The following is a 16,101-nucleotide window of genomic DNA, read 5'->3' as shown; positions in this document are numbered from 1 at the left end:
ATGAATTTCCACATCTTTAAATTGCAAGCTGTAAGCAACACATCAACTAATTGTGAGCCATTTCTTTAACGTCTAAGCTGAAGTTTTTAAAAGAATTTCCTCAGTACTGTGGAAGTTACATCTTACACTGCTGGCTCCATGAGGAACGAGCCCTTCCGCTTCCAGATATTACAATGAACATCCCAAACCAGCTTCCCTGATTTCTCCTGCAACGTGCACCGTCTTCATCCACCTCATTATCACATTAACTTCTCTGTGACCAGTGACTGTATCTCTGTGTGTTCATGATTCCACAGCATCACTCTTCAATATGGGTTTTTACACTGCTGCTTCCTGCATGTATTAACACAGGGTTTTATTACTGGTATTTTTAAACCAGTTTGTTCACAGACATTTCTTCAGTAATAGTCATCTAAATGTTAACACATACACCCTCTCTCATTCTGCATAACAGCACATCTCCATCATTAACAGAGCAGCAGGATGACCTTCACACCAACTCTCTGCAGAGCAGCTCAGATTGGATCAGTGCTGCCCCCGAGTGGCCGAGCCTTCACATTACAGCTGAAAACTGAAAACAGTCATGTAGCAGACCTGATGATTTAGAACCCTTTGGACGACCACATACAATCATTAAAAATTCATCTTAATTTAGCTGGAGAAACTTTTCTGACACTTGTTTTCAAAGGGACAAGATGTAAGGTCAGTGGTTCCCAACTAGTCCAGCCATGGTGTCCAGATTTCTCCTTAGTCATTAGTTCAAGTTCCACACAGTCTAATACAGTCAGCATCATACTTGCATTTGGCCATGTCGTCAAGCTAGTTTGCTGTCTCTGTTAAGTTGTTGTCCAGTGGTTACTCACTTTACAGCTGAAAACAACACTTCAAAATAACAGCTCTGTGCCATAAATTCACTGTCCTTCAAAATTAAAGTGTGTTTTTTGCAAAGTTCACACATTTGCGTGTCACCTGTGGTCCGTTCAGAATGGACCCACGACCCATCAGTTGGGAACCACCATATTAAGATATGTAAGTGGCTTCTTCGCTGGTTTCAAGCAGAAAAGATCTGAGTGTCGTCCACAAAACAGCAACAATGAATATTGGGTATAATGTCAGCCTGGGAAAGCATGAGAACAAAAGGGGGGCCGAGGACAGAGCCCTGGGGAACACCACAGAGTGGAAACTGAAGAGGAGGCATCACCAAAGTCTACAGAAGTTCTGTATGATTTAAAGGCAGCATCCATGATGCCAATCCCATTTTTAAAAGGTGATTAACTGCCATTTGCAGAGTTTACAAGGAGGTCCACAGAGGAAAAGTCTCCTAAGAGGGTTTCTCAAGTGTCAGGGTGTTTTTGAGAAATCCAGATTAACTACAACACATCTTTGCAGAGGTAAAAGAATACATTAAAAGCAGTTACATGACACTTAAGCACATCCGCTGTAACATCCTGGATTTAACGTATTACTGCCCGCTAACACTGTTCAAGAAGGTAATTCTGTTCACACACACAGTCTCAGGATTACACACCAACTCCCAACTCAACAACTATAATACTAAACACACTCAGTTACACTGAAAGAATAACTAATAACAGATTTTAAGATTCATGATCACAAATTTCACAATGTGTCTCGCTCTCTGTTGTGGTCTGTCGTGCAGCTGCTGTTAATTCTCTCACATGAGAAGAAGTCACGACTTCAACAGTACAAATGAATTCCAGTGTTGTGCATGTAAATACGTTTGTTTTTCATATTGTTGTTTAAAGGCTTTTCAGTGAGAGATACAATCAGATTAATCACTGTCGTATCACTCACAGTTCATCCTCAGAAAACAAAGTACAAACATCCATAAAGAACGGGATTAATCTCGATGCCAACAAGAGCTGAAACAATCTGTAACTATTTAGATCAATGATGAAGGTTGAATCGGATTTTTTATTTTATTTTATTACAGCAAAAATACCAAACATGACCAATTTGCAGATTCTCAGTTGTGAGGTAAGGTTAGTAAATCGATGATGTTGGGGGTTTTGACTGCTGGTTGAACAAAACATGCTACCTGAGGACATCAACTTGGCCTCAAGGAAGTTTATAATTTTCACTTTTTTTGACACTTGTTATATTTATTGGCATATCTACTGCTTTTATTTTATCAATCTTTGTTTGTGCCTTTGATGTCCTTGTATTTCTGATAATTCATATTTTATCTAATTCTCTGTGCCATATGTTTTAAAACCTGTTTCATGCTCTATGTGGTGTTCTTCTGCAACCTTTTGAGCCATCGAGGCCTCTCAGGTCTTCTGGGACAAGTCTGCTTTAGTTCCAAGAGTCAAGACAACACATGGAGAGGCAGCATTTAGTTTTTATGCACCACATATCTGGAACAAACTCCCAGAAAACAGAGGGTCTGCTGCAACTCTCAGTTCTTTTAAATTAAGGCTGAAGACATTTACATTTGCTGCTGCCTTTATTTAATCAAATATTTATCTCTTACATTGTATTTCATAACTGTATTTTTCTATTTAAACTTGTTTTTCTTGGTTAAAAAAAGTTCTGTACATGTTTATATTTTGCACAATTAATTAATTGAAAAAATAATCTGCAAATTAATCGATAATAAAATTTAAATTCTATCTGCTGATGACCATGTTATATGATCAAAAGCTCTACAACAGTTACTACATGGAGCATGCAGTGATTGTTTTGTCAACGTCTGTTTCCATGGTTGAAAATGAACTCATGAAATAACATTCACAGGTACAAATTATTGATATTGATTGACTGATGTGTTTCCTGGTCTAACTCAAGGTCCACTTACAAGCTTTTTGCACTGTTTTCCTGAGCGGACTGAGTCTGTCAGTTGCCATCTGCTGAGAAAGAGTGTCAGATGCAGTTTGACGCTCTAGAAAAATGTAGTAAGTAGACCTTGAGTTAAGTTTTGGGAAATGGATACGAGTTTGTTTGTTAAGAAATAAGTTCATCATACTTTTGTAACTGTAACAACTCATGTAACAAACATATTGTTACAGAACGAGAGCAAAGTAACACTGTAAATATACGATACATGTTTTTATTAAAAGGATTTCAAATATACACAAAGAGAGTCAGAATGTGTCTGAGGCACATTTTCAGCAGGTAATTAGTCCATTTATCAGAGTCCAGAAAGAGAGAAGCTCCTGAGCAGAGTCCCAGTGATCAATCAGCTGTAGAGAATCTCTGCAGATCAGAACTTCACCACTTTGGTCTGTTTGGGTTTGGCTTTCTTCACTGGGACATGGACTTCCTCATAGTCTGCACTCATGTTGTTGGACAACCAGGGAACTGTCACTGTGTGAGCTGGAGGGAGACACATTAAAGGTTAGACATCAGGTTTGGGAGACGAGATCGTGCTTCAAATTATGCGATCCATCAGAGTTGTCTGACGGTGGCAAGCCAACACTGTTTGTGTACCCGAAGTGACTGTCGTTGTTAGTGTGACGTCACAGTGATTTGATCCATAAAACCGTGCAGGAAACCAAGAGGTATCAGTGTAAAGATGGAGACAGGAGAGACTCACTTGCAGCCTGGTGCTCTGGACAGTCCTTCTGAAAATGTTCCACTGAACCACAAACACGACAGGAGCCTCCTGCAGACACACACAGCATCATGTAAACTGGTGGAAAATAATTAACTCTACATTGTGTTGAACATCTGTGTTTGTACCTTGTGCATAAAGTCCTTTGGGATTATCAGGGCAGCCCCGCGACAAGTGTCCAGTCTGACCGCAGATGAAGCACTTAGCAAACGGGTGTTCACCTGAAACACACACACAGGAACATTAAACATTATTAAAGCAGAATTAAATATTAATGTATCACAGGTGTCCAGCAGAGAGTCTGCAGGTTGTCCTCACCCAGAGCAGGGTCCACTTTGGCTCGACATTTCTGGATTTCGTGTTCGGTGGAGCCGCAGCGGTAACAGATGCCTCGGCCCATCTCCTCGTCTCTGTCCGCCTCCGGGCAGTCGGCCAAACCGTGACCGGGCTTCCTGCAGTTAAAACACAGCTGCACAGAGAAGGAGACAAGGAGAGAAGGGAACGAGGAGAGTGATGAGAGGCAGGACGAAAATCAGAGGCAATATTAAGGCAATAAACCAGGACTAAAACCAGTCATACACCAGAGACGGACAGAGTTATTTATGCACTTATTTTACTTTGAAAAATATCTGACCTTATGTGATTTGAATTCCCCACTTTGAAGTCTGAAGTTGTTTTTTAAGGATTCATAAATTCTGATTCTTTAAAATAAAAGTGTCCAATATTTGAGCATCTGTTCGGCCAAAGTGACATCACACCATTAGACACAGCCCTTTGCAGGGGTCGCATGCGGCAGGTTTTCGACTGTTCGTGCACATCCAACGCTTTGGGACTACGCGGATGCAGATGGGCAGAGAACCATGCTGGAGATGTGTTTTCGATGCACTGCCCCTTAGAGTTTAGATCTTTTATAATCCGTGCAGTCTCTCCTCAGGGAAAACCAACATTCTCTCAAATGTTTCCTTGACGTCACGATCCAGCGTCAGCTCATCAACCATCCTTAGAGAAAGCGAGGTCGTCTGATGTGTGAAATGTCTGTACCGTCACTCCACTGCATTTTTATTATCAAACCTGTCGCCCGCATCCACACGCAGCCACACCGTCACACGATAGACACCTACCAAGTAAAATAGCAACGCCCTGTCAATTTACCTCACACATAGATCTTCACATCAAACAAACATGTGGCATATATAGAGTATGTCGCACTGTACAGCCCTGTTGTGACCAGCAAGGATGCTGGGTCAGGATTAGGGGACAGGGAGACAGGCGTTAGAGCCGTTACCTCTGCCAATGATGTCACGTCTGGGCTGAGGACAAGTGTAACGGCCACCACAGTGTTTTTACTGACGGAAAAATTATCAATACTTCTCTTCATTTTTGATTACTGGTGTGTTAAAGTTGTGATGTCACTCAAAGAAGTGTACAGGGTGCAGTTTTACACATACACACGCCTTATTTTTTATGTGGGTGGTAAAAAAATCAGATAAAATAAAAGAAAGCCTCAGACGGAGACAGGCCAGCTAGATGTCAGGCACACCCGTGCGACCAATGAAAATGTTTAGTCTCACTTGACAGATGGTCTGAGCCCTGCCAGCATCTCACACAGGTCATAAAAGTTTTTTAATTTTTGCCATAACGATCTTTTAAAAAGTTTAAAGAACATCTGTCCTCGCACTCAGTGTCTCAGCCCTCCATCTCCTGAGTGATTTCATAGCTTATGACAGTTGGTCGAATGCTTCTCGTCCCAATCTTCAGACTAAATGTGTGTGACACTGAGTCCGTTCTGATTTCGTCCTCTGAGACTTTTTGATGAACTCAAGCCCTGCGTCAGTATCTGGAACATCACTCACCATTTTGTTCTTCTTGTCATTCTGCCTCTTCACCCTCCTGTCCTCTCTTCTTCTGTCTTTTTTCAGGGCCGTTTCCACCTCCTCCCTGAGCTCCCGCTCCCCCTCCATCCCTCCTTTATCCCCTCTGGGCAGAGGCTGTCCGCTGTGCTGCAGATACTCCATGAAGCCGTTCACGTCCTCGTTGAGGTACTCCTTCTTGGGTCGGTTGGGTTTTTTCACAGCTGATCCACCAGGCTGAGTCCCTCTCAGCTGGTCCCTCTGAGGCCCTCCTCCCCCTCCTCTTCCTCTTCCTCTTCCTCCTCTCAGCTGACTCCATGGAGTGGCCTCAGCTGGCTTGTGTTTATGGACGTTATTGGCTCTGGCCCACCTCGTCATGACTGCACTCTCTGACTGAAGCTGAAGGGAGAAAAAGAGTATTTCATACTTTTTACTAAAGTCAAGACTGTTTCTCCAAATGTGTTGATGTTGAATGTTTGTAATTAACTGACTTTTTAGAGCTACATTGTTCAGCAGAATATGATGCATTGCTGTAGATTAAACTACCCAGCAGTAAATAAATTAGTTAAAATGAGCACAACCTTAAACATCTACAGCTGTAACATTAATTCAAACACACCAGATAAAGAAGGAAAACACTTTGACTGCACAATGAGTACTTTAACTTTACGTACATACTGTGCATACGTACATACTTTTACTTCAGTAAAGGATCTGAATCCTTCCTCCACCACTTTCTAATCAGTTTGAAGCACAAAATGAACCTTTAATGCTAAATTTAACAAAACAAATGTCACGTCACTGACACTGTCTGGAGTTACTGAATCTAACTGCCATTTAAACATCGTTAGGAGAAATTATTACACGAGAAAACACCTCTCATTACCTTCGCTGACGTTTCTCTGTTTCGCCTGTTAGCATGTAGCAGCTAAGCTAGCTTACTCACAGAGCGTTATCTTTGTTTTTGACGTAAAACACAATTTTCTAAAACTAGTGAGGTGACGACACACAGCAGGGTAGTTCAAAATAAGTGTTTACTACATAACGTGTCCTTTAAAATATGTAAATGTGAGCTATAAACAACATTACCGTGAGAGATTCCCAGCCATGCGTTTGTATTTCTCCTGGAGGTGTACTGTCTTCTTCTACGGTTTCTCGCTGTCTTTTTCTTCTTCCCTGTTTTCACTGGCGGCTCGGACAAGCTGCACACCGCCACCTGCTGTATCCTAGTGTAAGTAACGTTTATCAGACCTCTGAAGGATATATTTGATTAACGCAGTACTTCAGTCAGTGTTTGATTTTTCTTTTCCCTTATCATTCATTGAAGGGCATTTTTTCGGCCAAAAAAATAAATAAATAAATATAAAAAAATGGAAATATGATTAATTGGAGAGTAAATTGATTTTGCACAACTAACTGGAATTGGAAAATGTGGGTTTTGGGTTTGGAATAAACTTCACAGAGGAGGATTCAAACAACATTACGCCAGATATTTTTCAAAGGGACAGATTTCAGTGGTATTTGAATTTCAAAATTACTTAGATATTGAGTTGCTGTTCAAATAAATAAGGCCTTCCTTTGCTTCCATTAAGACCGTAATGTGTTCACAGCTTTTTTAACTTCCTCTCAGTGGCCAAAAAAATCAGTTAATGCAGGTTTTCACTCCAATATTTTCTGCTATTGCATAATTATATAATTTGTCTGTGAAATAGACTCTATATGGTCATGAGCAGTAGACATTTTTATGAGTCATGGTAGCTGTAAATTATAACATTACAAGCTCCATCCTTTCTTTAGTGAAGGATGGAGCAATACCACACTGTAAAAGTACCTGCAAAGTCCTAAATTTATCTATTTCATTTACTGCTGGATATTTTAATCTATAATAATGCCTCATATTATATAAACGTTTTGACTGGTAGTAACAGGAGATCATGAATGAGGCCGCAGCTCACAGGTGATTTTACTTAATGTGACTAATGAGGGAGTGAAAGCATCAGTCTGTCTGTGTGTCCTGAGAACATGCTGCATCTGCTCCTCGCTGCTCTTCTGCTGGTTGGATCCTGTAAAGATGGTGAGAAATCAACACATTTGATTTCACTCTCTGATGAACTGATGATTTATTCTCTGATGTCTTGTGTTTCTCAGTCGACTCCAGTCCTCTACCTGAAGTTAAAAAAGGTACAGCTGATTCTGATTTAAGTCTGGATCGATCAATGTGTCTACATGAGTTACTTTAATGTGTAAATGTGTTTTTACAGAGAGTCAGAAGGGCTGGTTCAACAGGATGTTGGATTATATGGAGTCTAACCCTGAGACTTTAGAAGGTCAGTGTGTTAGCTGACATGTTTAATGTCTGCAGCTGGGAGGAAACACAGACAGAATATCTGTTAACATTCTTTTCCTTGATCCCATTTGGACAGAGCTGATGACCCACAGCTCTGCAGTGTTGGAGGGAGACATGGTGCTGTCAGTGAGTGAAACCACATCATTGTTCCTTTATAAAAAAATATGTTTTAACTGCTGTTCTTAAGAGAAGTCCAGAGATGTATTACTGCACTAAGTCTGGAGACACATTCAGGCACACAACAGTCAAAACTGAAGCAGCAGCAGCAGCTGAGAGAAGCAGACTTTTAGAGCCTACATTTCCCATCATGCCACTCGATTACATTTGTAGTTACACAGTGCCTGCAGGAAAAACCACAAAGATTTTCAAAGTTTGAGAAATCAACACGTTTAACCGGCCCAGTCACCAGAGTAAACTGTTGGCATTGTAAGTTTCTGCCAAACCATGAATACATTTGCATGTGTCCTGTGGATCATGTCTTTATTTCTGAAGTGATGTAATATATGAGCTGACTTTGACGTCATGGGGTGGAGGGGATGGTGGCTGGTGAGATGTCTGCCAAGCTAGCTTCTAACCGCTTATCCTCTTGAGGGTCACGGGGGGGCTGGAGCCTATCCCAGCTGACACTGGGTGAGAGGCACCAGACTATCACAGGGCTGACACATAGAGACAGACAACCATTCACACTCACATTCACATCTATGGACAATTTAGAGTCACCAGTTAACCTGCATGTCTTTGGACTGTGGGAGGAAGCTGGAGTAACTGGAGGAAACCCACACTGACACGGGGAGAACATGCAAACTCCATACCGTACATGCACCATCAGATATAATCAATATGTTAGAGAATTATGGTTTTAATTTATGGTTTCAAGAAGTGTTTCTGTGTAAGTGCACAAAGCTGATTTGTATTATCTGAGCCTGCAGAATGACAGGAACGCAGTGGAGAGCACATGGCCAACACCTGAGATACCGTACGCCATCAGCCCAGAGTTAGGTAAGCAGCCTGACAGCCAATCACTGGCTCATGTTTCTACTCACAGCAGCCTTCATTTTACTGTTGGGTCTTTTGCAGAAAGTCGGACAGACGACATCCTCTCTGCCATGGCGATGGTGTCCAAACACACCTGTGTGTCCTTCCACAAGCGAACCTCTGAGACCAACTACCTGCTCTTCGTCATCAGCAAAGGGTATGAAAAGGTTTTAATACTGCACCATGAATCAGAGGCGGACTCCACAACAGTCCAAAACGCCACAACCTCAGTTCAACATTTAATGATGCTGATGGGCAGCTGGAAAGGTCTGTCAACAAATCCTCCAGGTCACATAAAGACCTTGTGTTTGTCATATTCTAGTTGTGCATCATACGTGGGCTTCATCGGCGCTGAGCAGCCCGTGTTCGTTGGGCCCCTGTGCAAGGTGGGGAACATCGTCCATGAGATTCTCCACGCTCTGGGCTTCCACCATGAACACACGAGGGAAGACCGTGAACAGTACATCACCGTTCTTCCCAGTAATATCATGGACGGTAATATTTCTTTACTCATGTCACTGTGATCATCTCTAGATGTGTAAAAATCCTCTGCTTTGATGTCAGTATGGTTTTGATAAAGAGAGTTGAAGGGAGTCATAATTCAGTGACACCTGAAAACATACTGATATCACGTCCTTAAATCTGCTTAGAAATAAAAATTAAAAAAAAGACGCTGCAGAACTTTCCTGAGAATCATCACATTTTTAAGTTTTCTTCAGTATCAGAGTTATCAGTGACAGTTTTCTGTACATCCATAGTCCACTGCAAACTGGAGCTGCTAACAGATAATTCAGCAAACTTTTAATGGTGCTAGTTCGTCAATATGTGAACAAATATAGGCTTAAATATGAGCTCCAAAGAGAGAACCAGTGCCACCTCCTCTAAAGATATAAATCCAGCCCTGGGGGGAGAATGAAGTTTAACTGCTGAGTCCATTCTCAGTGTTTGTGAGCTGGTTTTTAAGTTGCATACTGGACCCTGATCGGCTTAAAAGTAGTTGTGATATCCCCAAATCCTGCAGGCACGTCACGAGAAACTTCCTCCTTCAGCAATACCCATACTTCCATACTATATAGTACGCCAGAAAATGATTTAGCATGTCCCAATTCATAGTATATCAAATTCAGTAAACCAATAATCCACTATTTTCCATTTTGCAGTGTGCAAGCCAGCGTGCTTTTCTGGTTATTCTGACCCACAATCCTCTGCACAGTGGACGATTGACTGGGCTGCAAACAGATGACTGCTTGACAACTTATTGACAGCTGACAGAAGGCGCAATGATAGGAATATTGATTGTTTCAGTGAACAAAATATTGCAGATATTACAATACAACAAAAGGACATACCTATAAATATAATAATGACAGAACTGCAGCTGTAATTTCACCGTAACAAATATAACATGTTAGAATCAACAATCTGTGCAGTTATAACTTTCAAGTTAAACTAATTACATCACAAAGTAACAACAGCAGATCTCTCTGGGTCCGTCTCTGGCGAACTTGTAGTCTGGAAATCCAGACCCAAATCTAGAAAGATTTAGGGTCTGGCTATGAGTAATGCAAATGGCCCAACTCGAGGGGCGGCACCAAGCATGCATTTGAAAATATCACTGCACACAATTGGATAACACTACGACCAATCAGAACAATACACGAGGTGACGTATCCAGAGCTTAGCTACCAGTGGAGCTAACTGGTAGATTAGACTCTTGCTGTATCCGGTTGGCAAAACACCAAATACGTCCTTCTTGCAAAGGAAAGACTTGAGCGCCATCTTCTGTTCCTCTTTTAGAGAAAAAGCCAAGTCTAACTCGTTCATTGTAGCGGCCAAAGCCGTTTCAAACAACTGGTGTTCATCCGTAGCCATCCTGCAATGTTTACTGACTGATTCCTGACTTCGTCGTCCCAGTGCTGTCGTCATCTGTTTAGCTTGCCTCTGGCCCGCCTATATCAGATACACCGATGTGATTGGTGCAGCTCGGCACGGGTAATGAGCATCATTACTGATTGCCAGAGTGACTCGCTGAGCAAATTCACATTGTGCTCTTGCGAGAACTCTGGATTTCCAGGGTAGCGAACTTGGTGAGTGGCGATTCTTTTATCTCCAAGTTAACAGACATAAAAGCAAGAAGGTCAGAGTTCAGGAGGACATAACGTTATGAGGAAATAGTATGCCCTGATTGTGTGCACACTGTATGCAACAGTATGTACTTTTTAAGGGCAGCTGCAGTAGCTACTAAAAGTAAAAAGAAAAAGGAACGCACCCTAAATCTTCCTCTGGCATACTATACAGTATGGGATTATGGGTATTGGAAGGCACAGCAATTGCATGTGAGCTGGAGCGTAAGTTGCATACTGGACCCTGATGGGCTTCAAAGTAGTTGTGATGTCACCAAATCCTGCAGGCACGCCCTGAGAAACTTCCTCCTTCAGCAGATAAAAGTGAAAACAAACATTGAAACTCAAAAATCACTGTGAAGGAACAAGACAACATTTTTTTAATTAATGGATTTTTTTGATGGAAAAAAATTATCGCCATAAAACATGTTGGCATTGTACGTTTCTGCAAACCACAGTGTGGTATCTTTATTGAGTAGCGTTGTTTTTAGGTTTCACCAACGCTGTGGTTAGGGTTAGGCACAAAAACTACTTGGTGAAGGGTTAGGGTTAGGCACAAAAACTACTTGGTAAAGGGTTAGGGTTAGGCACAAAAACTACTCGGTAAAGGGTTAGGGTTAGGCACAAAAACTACTTGGTAAAGGGTTAGGGAAAAGATCATGTTCTGGCTTAAAATACCTGGAGGCACAATCAAGGCTGGAAACACAGCGATGTCACAGTAAAACCTACACTTTGCTGTCAGGGCCCCGAGGCTCTGGAACAGTCTGCCCGAGGAAATCAGGTCGGCCGAGTCAGCGATCTGTTTCAGGTCTCTTCTTGGAGAGTCTTTCCTTATTTCTCTTGAGATTTCAGTTCATTTAGACTGTCTATTATTTCCTCAGTTTTCATACACTAAAGTGTTTTTATCCGTTCTTTTAAAAGTTGTTTTCATGTCCTGTCTGTTTTATTTACTGACATGATAAGCACTTTATGAATTAAGATTACTATAAAAACTACTACTGCTATAAAAACTTCATCGCTTCATAAACGTTGATATGAAACATACAAATGTAACAATCATAATTTGCAGAGACGTACACTACCAGCATTTTCCTGTTGTCTGCTCTCTGTGTGAAATTAATACAGATGTGTTTCAGGGATGGAGAGAAACTTCAAAAAGCAGCAAGGCAAAACCTTCGATCTTCGTTACGACATAACTTCCATCATGCACTATGGAAGGTAACGTGTCCAGAATACTAAAGCATGTAAAAGTATTTTTCTGTAAGTGTTATTTTGTTTGAAAAACCTTGCTTAACCTGCTGCCCCCTCGACCAGCCCTGGATACGCAGATAAAAACAGATGGTTGGTTAGTTTGAGGTTCTGATCTCTGTTTCAGTGGGTATTTTTCTTTGAATGGCCTCCCCACCATCGTACCGAACACTGATGTGAAGGGCATGGGACAGAGAGACAAGATGACAAAGATGGACATCGAGAGAGTTCGACTTCTCTACAGCTGTGGTATATTGTTACTGACACTTGGCTACTGAAAGTATAACACACAGGGCCCATGATGCTTAACTCTCCTTCTCCTCCCTCCTCTCTTTACCAGACGCCCCAGAACAAAAGACAGAGGAGAAGCAAAGCAGCGATGTCAGGAAGGAGATTGCAAACATGTATGTGCCTATGCACGATGTGGCGTCTGCATGAAGGACGAGGAACACAAGCTCACACGTCTGCTCCTGCCTCTCTGCCTCTCTGCAGCACCTCAACACTGCCACTAGAGGGCACAATCACACCAGCACCCAGACTGAACTGTCTGACTTTATTTATTAATAAAACCAAACTATACACCTCACATTTGTCTTCACTGGTGTCACATGACAAGCTGAAGTTTTTGTTTGGTGAAAAAGGTACTTTCCAAATGCTGATGCCTGAAATAAAAAAAGTTTCAGATTGAGGGAAAGAGTGAAAACTTTACTCAGCTCAACACTGAGTCAATACGCTGCAATAAAATCCCAAACTTTGTGTCATTTCTGTCAATAACTGTGTTCTGAAAACCTAACTTTGCTGACGGCATAAAAAACCTGCCAACGCAGTAAAAACATTTCAGCCCTTTTTCAATATTAATGGTTTTGTAGAGATCTCTGAAAGAAATCAAAGGGAATGATTACGTTTTTCAAGTCTGAGAAAAGCAAAAATAAATATGGATATGTGTTATGAGTGAGTCACACCAAAGAAAAATTGTGTCATAAAGTACAGAAGCATATTGTATTGCATTCACTTGACAAATACATTTCTGAGAAAGTTTTTTTTCTGTTTTTTGTGGTAATTTTTTTCCTGAACGAGGAGACGAGATACTTCAAAATCTCGTGAGAAGCTCCCACCTGGCACCTGCAAGTGACCCCTGCATCCATGGTGACTCCTGCTCATGGATGTATTTTGCATCCGTGCTCCTGCTCCTAGACAATTTCAACTACAGTTTCAATAAGGGTAAGGCATGATTTTGAAGTATCTCGTCTCCTCGTTCAGGAAAAAAATTANAACAGAAAAATAAATAAATTACTCCGAAAAACAGAAAAAATTACTCTGAAAAATGGGGCTTTTTTATTTGTCAAGTGAATGCAATACGCCTCCATAATAAAGCACCCAGCCAAAACTGAATAATTAAAAAATTCGGCAAGTATAAAATTCGTTTCAAAATCATGAAAAAATAGGCTTATTCTCTGCTCTGAAATGCTGGGATGTCATGAAGCCACGCCCCTCACAGGAAAGCTGATTTCAACAGTAGCATGACAATGGATGCTCCATGTTGCAGCTTTATTGGATTTGTGCAGCCAAACATGTTTGAGCCACCAGAGCCAGAATCACATTCAGAGCCAGAGGACACTGACCTGCCAGAAAATCACCCTAGTTCTTCTCTGGCCTCGATCACACAGAAAGAGTTTTAGCAGCTGGAGGCGGCTTTTTGTAATTTTTTAATGAGAATGAAGCTTATGTTTACTCGCTTATGTAGAAAATAAATCACTAATATTACAAAACTGTACACCAGCTCTCATACATACAGATACATATTGTGTCTCTTGTTTAACTGTAATCTGAAATCTGTATCAAATAATTAAAGAAATCTCAATTTTCATTCAGTGAGTCATTTTTCATTTAAGGACTATATCACATGGTATGGCACACAAACACAAAAGCACAATAACTTCTGGCTCATCTGATTGTAATAACAAAGTTAATTTAAAAATAGACGGATGGTTTAAATAACACTTAAGCAAATACCTTTCTCTGTAAGTCATTAAAGTTACATTCAGACACTCAAACAACATATGATACTCTCCTCCCACAGGGTTATCATCACAGAGGCTGCAGATCCTCTGGTGTCCGTCCAGATCTTTATATCTCCCACTGACTTCAGGAATTCTGGTGTTTACTCTGAAATTACAAATGTCCTGTCTGTTTTTCATGCAACCGCTACTTCTCTGGTTAAACCTATGGCTTCATGACAACATATACAGTATCTCACATAAGTGAGTACACCCCTCCCATTTCTGCAAATATCAACATCTAAACAGCTGGCAACATAAGTGAGTACACCCCACAGTGAACATGTCCAAATTGTGCCTAAAGTGTCAATATGTTGTGTGCCAACCATTATTATCTAGCACTGCCTTAACCCTTTTGGGCATGGAATTCACCAGAGCTCACAGGTTGCTTCAGGAATCCTCTCCCACTCCTCCATGATGTCATCCTCTCCCACTCCTCCATGATGTCACATATGTCGTCATGAAGCCATAGGTTTAAAAACAATGCTGATGTTATCCTTCAAAAGTGGCAAAGTGAGCTCAGATGTATGACATCATGTGATCACATGAATAATTTCATGAAGAATTTTTCACCCTGGACCCTATTTCCCTGTGTAAACTGATGAAAGAAACTGATGTGAACAACAGCTTTTGAAACTGGTCCAGTACGGAGCGGTTCTATAAACTAGAGACCTCACACACACATCTGGTGATATCTCGTGATGTTTCAGAGAGAGACTTCTGCTTAACGACGTAATAACACACAGAGCGGATCAGGTGAAAGGTAAAGAGACACTTCAAACACTTCAGACACTTCCAAAAACTGTTGTTATGAACCTGCAAGACCCATGGTGACACATATACACCTGTATTAGGCTGAGCAAATAGTTGTATATTATTCGACTGAGTTTAGTTTCTTTACCCTCTCCCAGTAGCCAATAATTCCCTTTACCTGCAGTACACAGTGGATATCTTCCTAACTCCCCATGGACCATATTATTGCAGGTTGTCATTTCAACTTTTGGGATATATTTAAAACATCTGAGATGCAGTTTTTCCAACATTTCTCCATGTTTTGTGTCTAAATGACAAATATCTTTTTAAATATTTGGAGTATTGAGAGAGAGTCCTGCAGCGGCGACACCACTCAGTGCAATCGTGTACAATCAATATAGTGCACCATATTGCTAATGGCCACTTGAGGCTGGCTCTTAAAAAATGAGTCAATTCCCACTGACCTCCATGTTGAAATACTCAACTTTACAGCAGAAATAAACATGTTTACAGCCTGGTGCAAAAAATGGTTTTGGTCTCTATGGTTGATTTCAACATTCATAACAGCACAGCTCCACAGCTCCACCCTCTCGCCCAAATATGGTCACTTCTGGCTCCAAAAAACCAAGATGGTGACGGCTAAAACGCCGAACTCAAGGCTTCAAAACAGGAGTCCAAAAACCAATGGGTGACGTCATGGCAGCTACGTCCATTATTTTTACAGTCTATGATATTCACCCATGACATTGACAACCTTTTAGATACTGGCGCCACTGCGGCATGGCACATCATGTGACGGGTGAAAAGTGCTGTCTGTAGCACACATGGATGCGTCGCACTGCAGTTAGTTAACAGACGACCCAACTAAGTTACTACGTCTTTCACCGAAAGATCTGTACCTCTTCAACCTCTGCATTAGCTTAACGGTATCATGGGTTGTTTTGCTCGAGATATTCCTTGACCTCAACAACGAGTCTCTCCTCATCCAGTCTTTGTCACACATGAGACACAACAACAGCAACAAAGTTCTCTTTATACATTCATGGTGAGGAGAGGAGTCGAGCTGCTACGGGAGCTGGTATGTACAAGCAGAGAGTGAGTGGGGGGTGGGGGG

The 16,101-nt window shown here is 41.3% G+C and overlaps 2 protein-coding genes across 2 annotated transcripts; one reads left to right on the top strand and one right to left on the bottom strand.

Moving 5' to 3' along the window:
- Nucleotides 1-1,959: 1,959 nt before the first annotated feature.
- On the bottom strand, nucleotides 1,960-6,646 carry zcchc9 (zinc finger, CCHC domain containing 9). Its single transcript, XM_050052618.1, has 6 exons — nucleotides 6,514-6,646; nucleotides 5,428-5,823; nucleotides 3,893-4,043; nucleotides 3,703-3,795; nucleotides 3,557-3,625; nucleotides 1,960-3,336 (listed from the first exon to the last, which is right to left on the bottom strand). Exons 2-6 carry the CDS (start codon nucleotides 5,800-5,802, stop codon nucleotides 3,224-3,226), a joined length of 801 nt encoding a protein of 266 aa, XP_049908575.1. The 5' UTR covers nucleotides 5,803-5,823; nucleotides 6,514-6,646; the 3' UTR covers nucleotides 1,960-3,223.
- A 774-nt stretch (nucleotides 6,647-7,420) lies between these two features.
- On the top strand, nucleotides 7,421-12,762 carry LOC126395277 (astacin-like metalloprotease toxin 5). The gene is made up of 10 exons (XM_050052617.1): nucleotides 7,421-7,498; nucleotides 7,573-7,605; nucleotides 7,686-7,751; nucleotides 7,848-7,897; nucleotides 8,701-8,770; nucleotides 8,849-8,963; nucleotides 9,129-9,301; nucleotides 12,066-12,147; nucleotides 12,305-12,426; nucleotides 12,518-12,762. The coding sequence occupies exons 1-10, from the start codon at nucleotides 7,447-7,449 to the stop codon at nucleotides 12,613-12,615; spliced, it is 861 nt and encodes a 286-aa protein (XP_049908574.1). The 5' UTR covers nucleotides 7,421-7,446; the 3' UTR covers nucleotides 12,616-12,762.
- Nucleotides 12,763-16,101: the final 3,339 nt, after the last annotated feature.

Source organism: Epinephelus moara, chromosome 9, assembly GCF_006386435.1.
Source record: "Epinephelus moara isolate mb chromosome 9, YSFRI_EMoa_1.0, whole genome shotgun sequence".
Lineage (NCBI taxonomy): Eukaryota > Metazoa > Chordata > Actinopteri > Perciformes > Serranidae > Epinephelus > Epinephelus moara.
The sequence above is the reverse complement of the archived record's forward strand: the minus strand, read 5'-3'. Positions and strand labels throughout refer to the sequence as shown.

What these genes read in the sequence shown, in the direction of transcription:
- LOC126395277 (XM_050052617.1), top strand. Translation starts at nt 7,447, where the DNA reads ATGCTGCATCTGCTCCTCGCTGCTCTTCTGCTGGTTGGATCCTGTAAA. An exon ending in TAACCCTGAGACTTTAGAAG is followed by an intron (nt 7,752 to 7,847) that starts GTCAGTGTGTTA and finishes CCATTTGGACAG; the next exon opens with AGCTGATGACCCACAGCTCT. An exon ending in CTCTTCGTCATCAGCAAAGG is followed by an intron (nt 8,964 to 9,128) that starts GTATGAAAAGGT and finishes GTCATATTCTAG; the next exon opens with TTGTGCATCATACGTGGGCT.
- zcchc9 (XM_050052618.1), bottom strand. Translation starts at nt 5,802, where the DNA reads ATGACGAGGTGGGCCAGAGCCAATAACGTCCATAAACACAAGCCAGCT. An exon ending in CAAAGGACTTTATGCACAAG is followed by an intron (nt 3,626 to 3,702) that starts GTACAAACACAG and finishes GTGTGTCTGCAG; the next exon opens with GAGGCTCCTGTCGTGTTTGT. An exon ending in TCCAGAGCACCAGGCTGCAA is followed by an intron (nt 3,337 to 3,556) that starts GTGAGTCTCTCC and finishes GTCTCCCTCCAG; the next exon opens with CTCACACAGTGACAGTTCCC.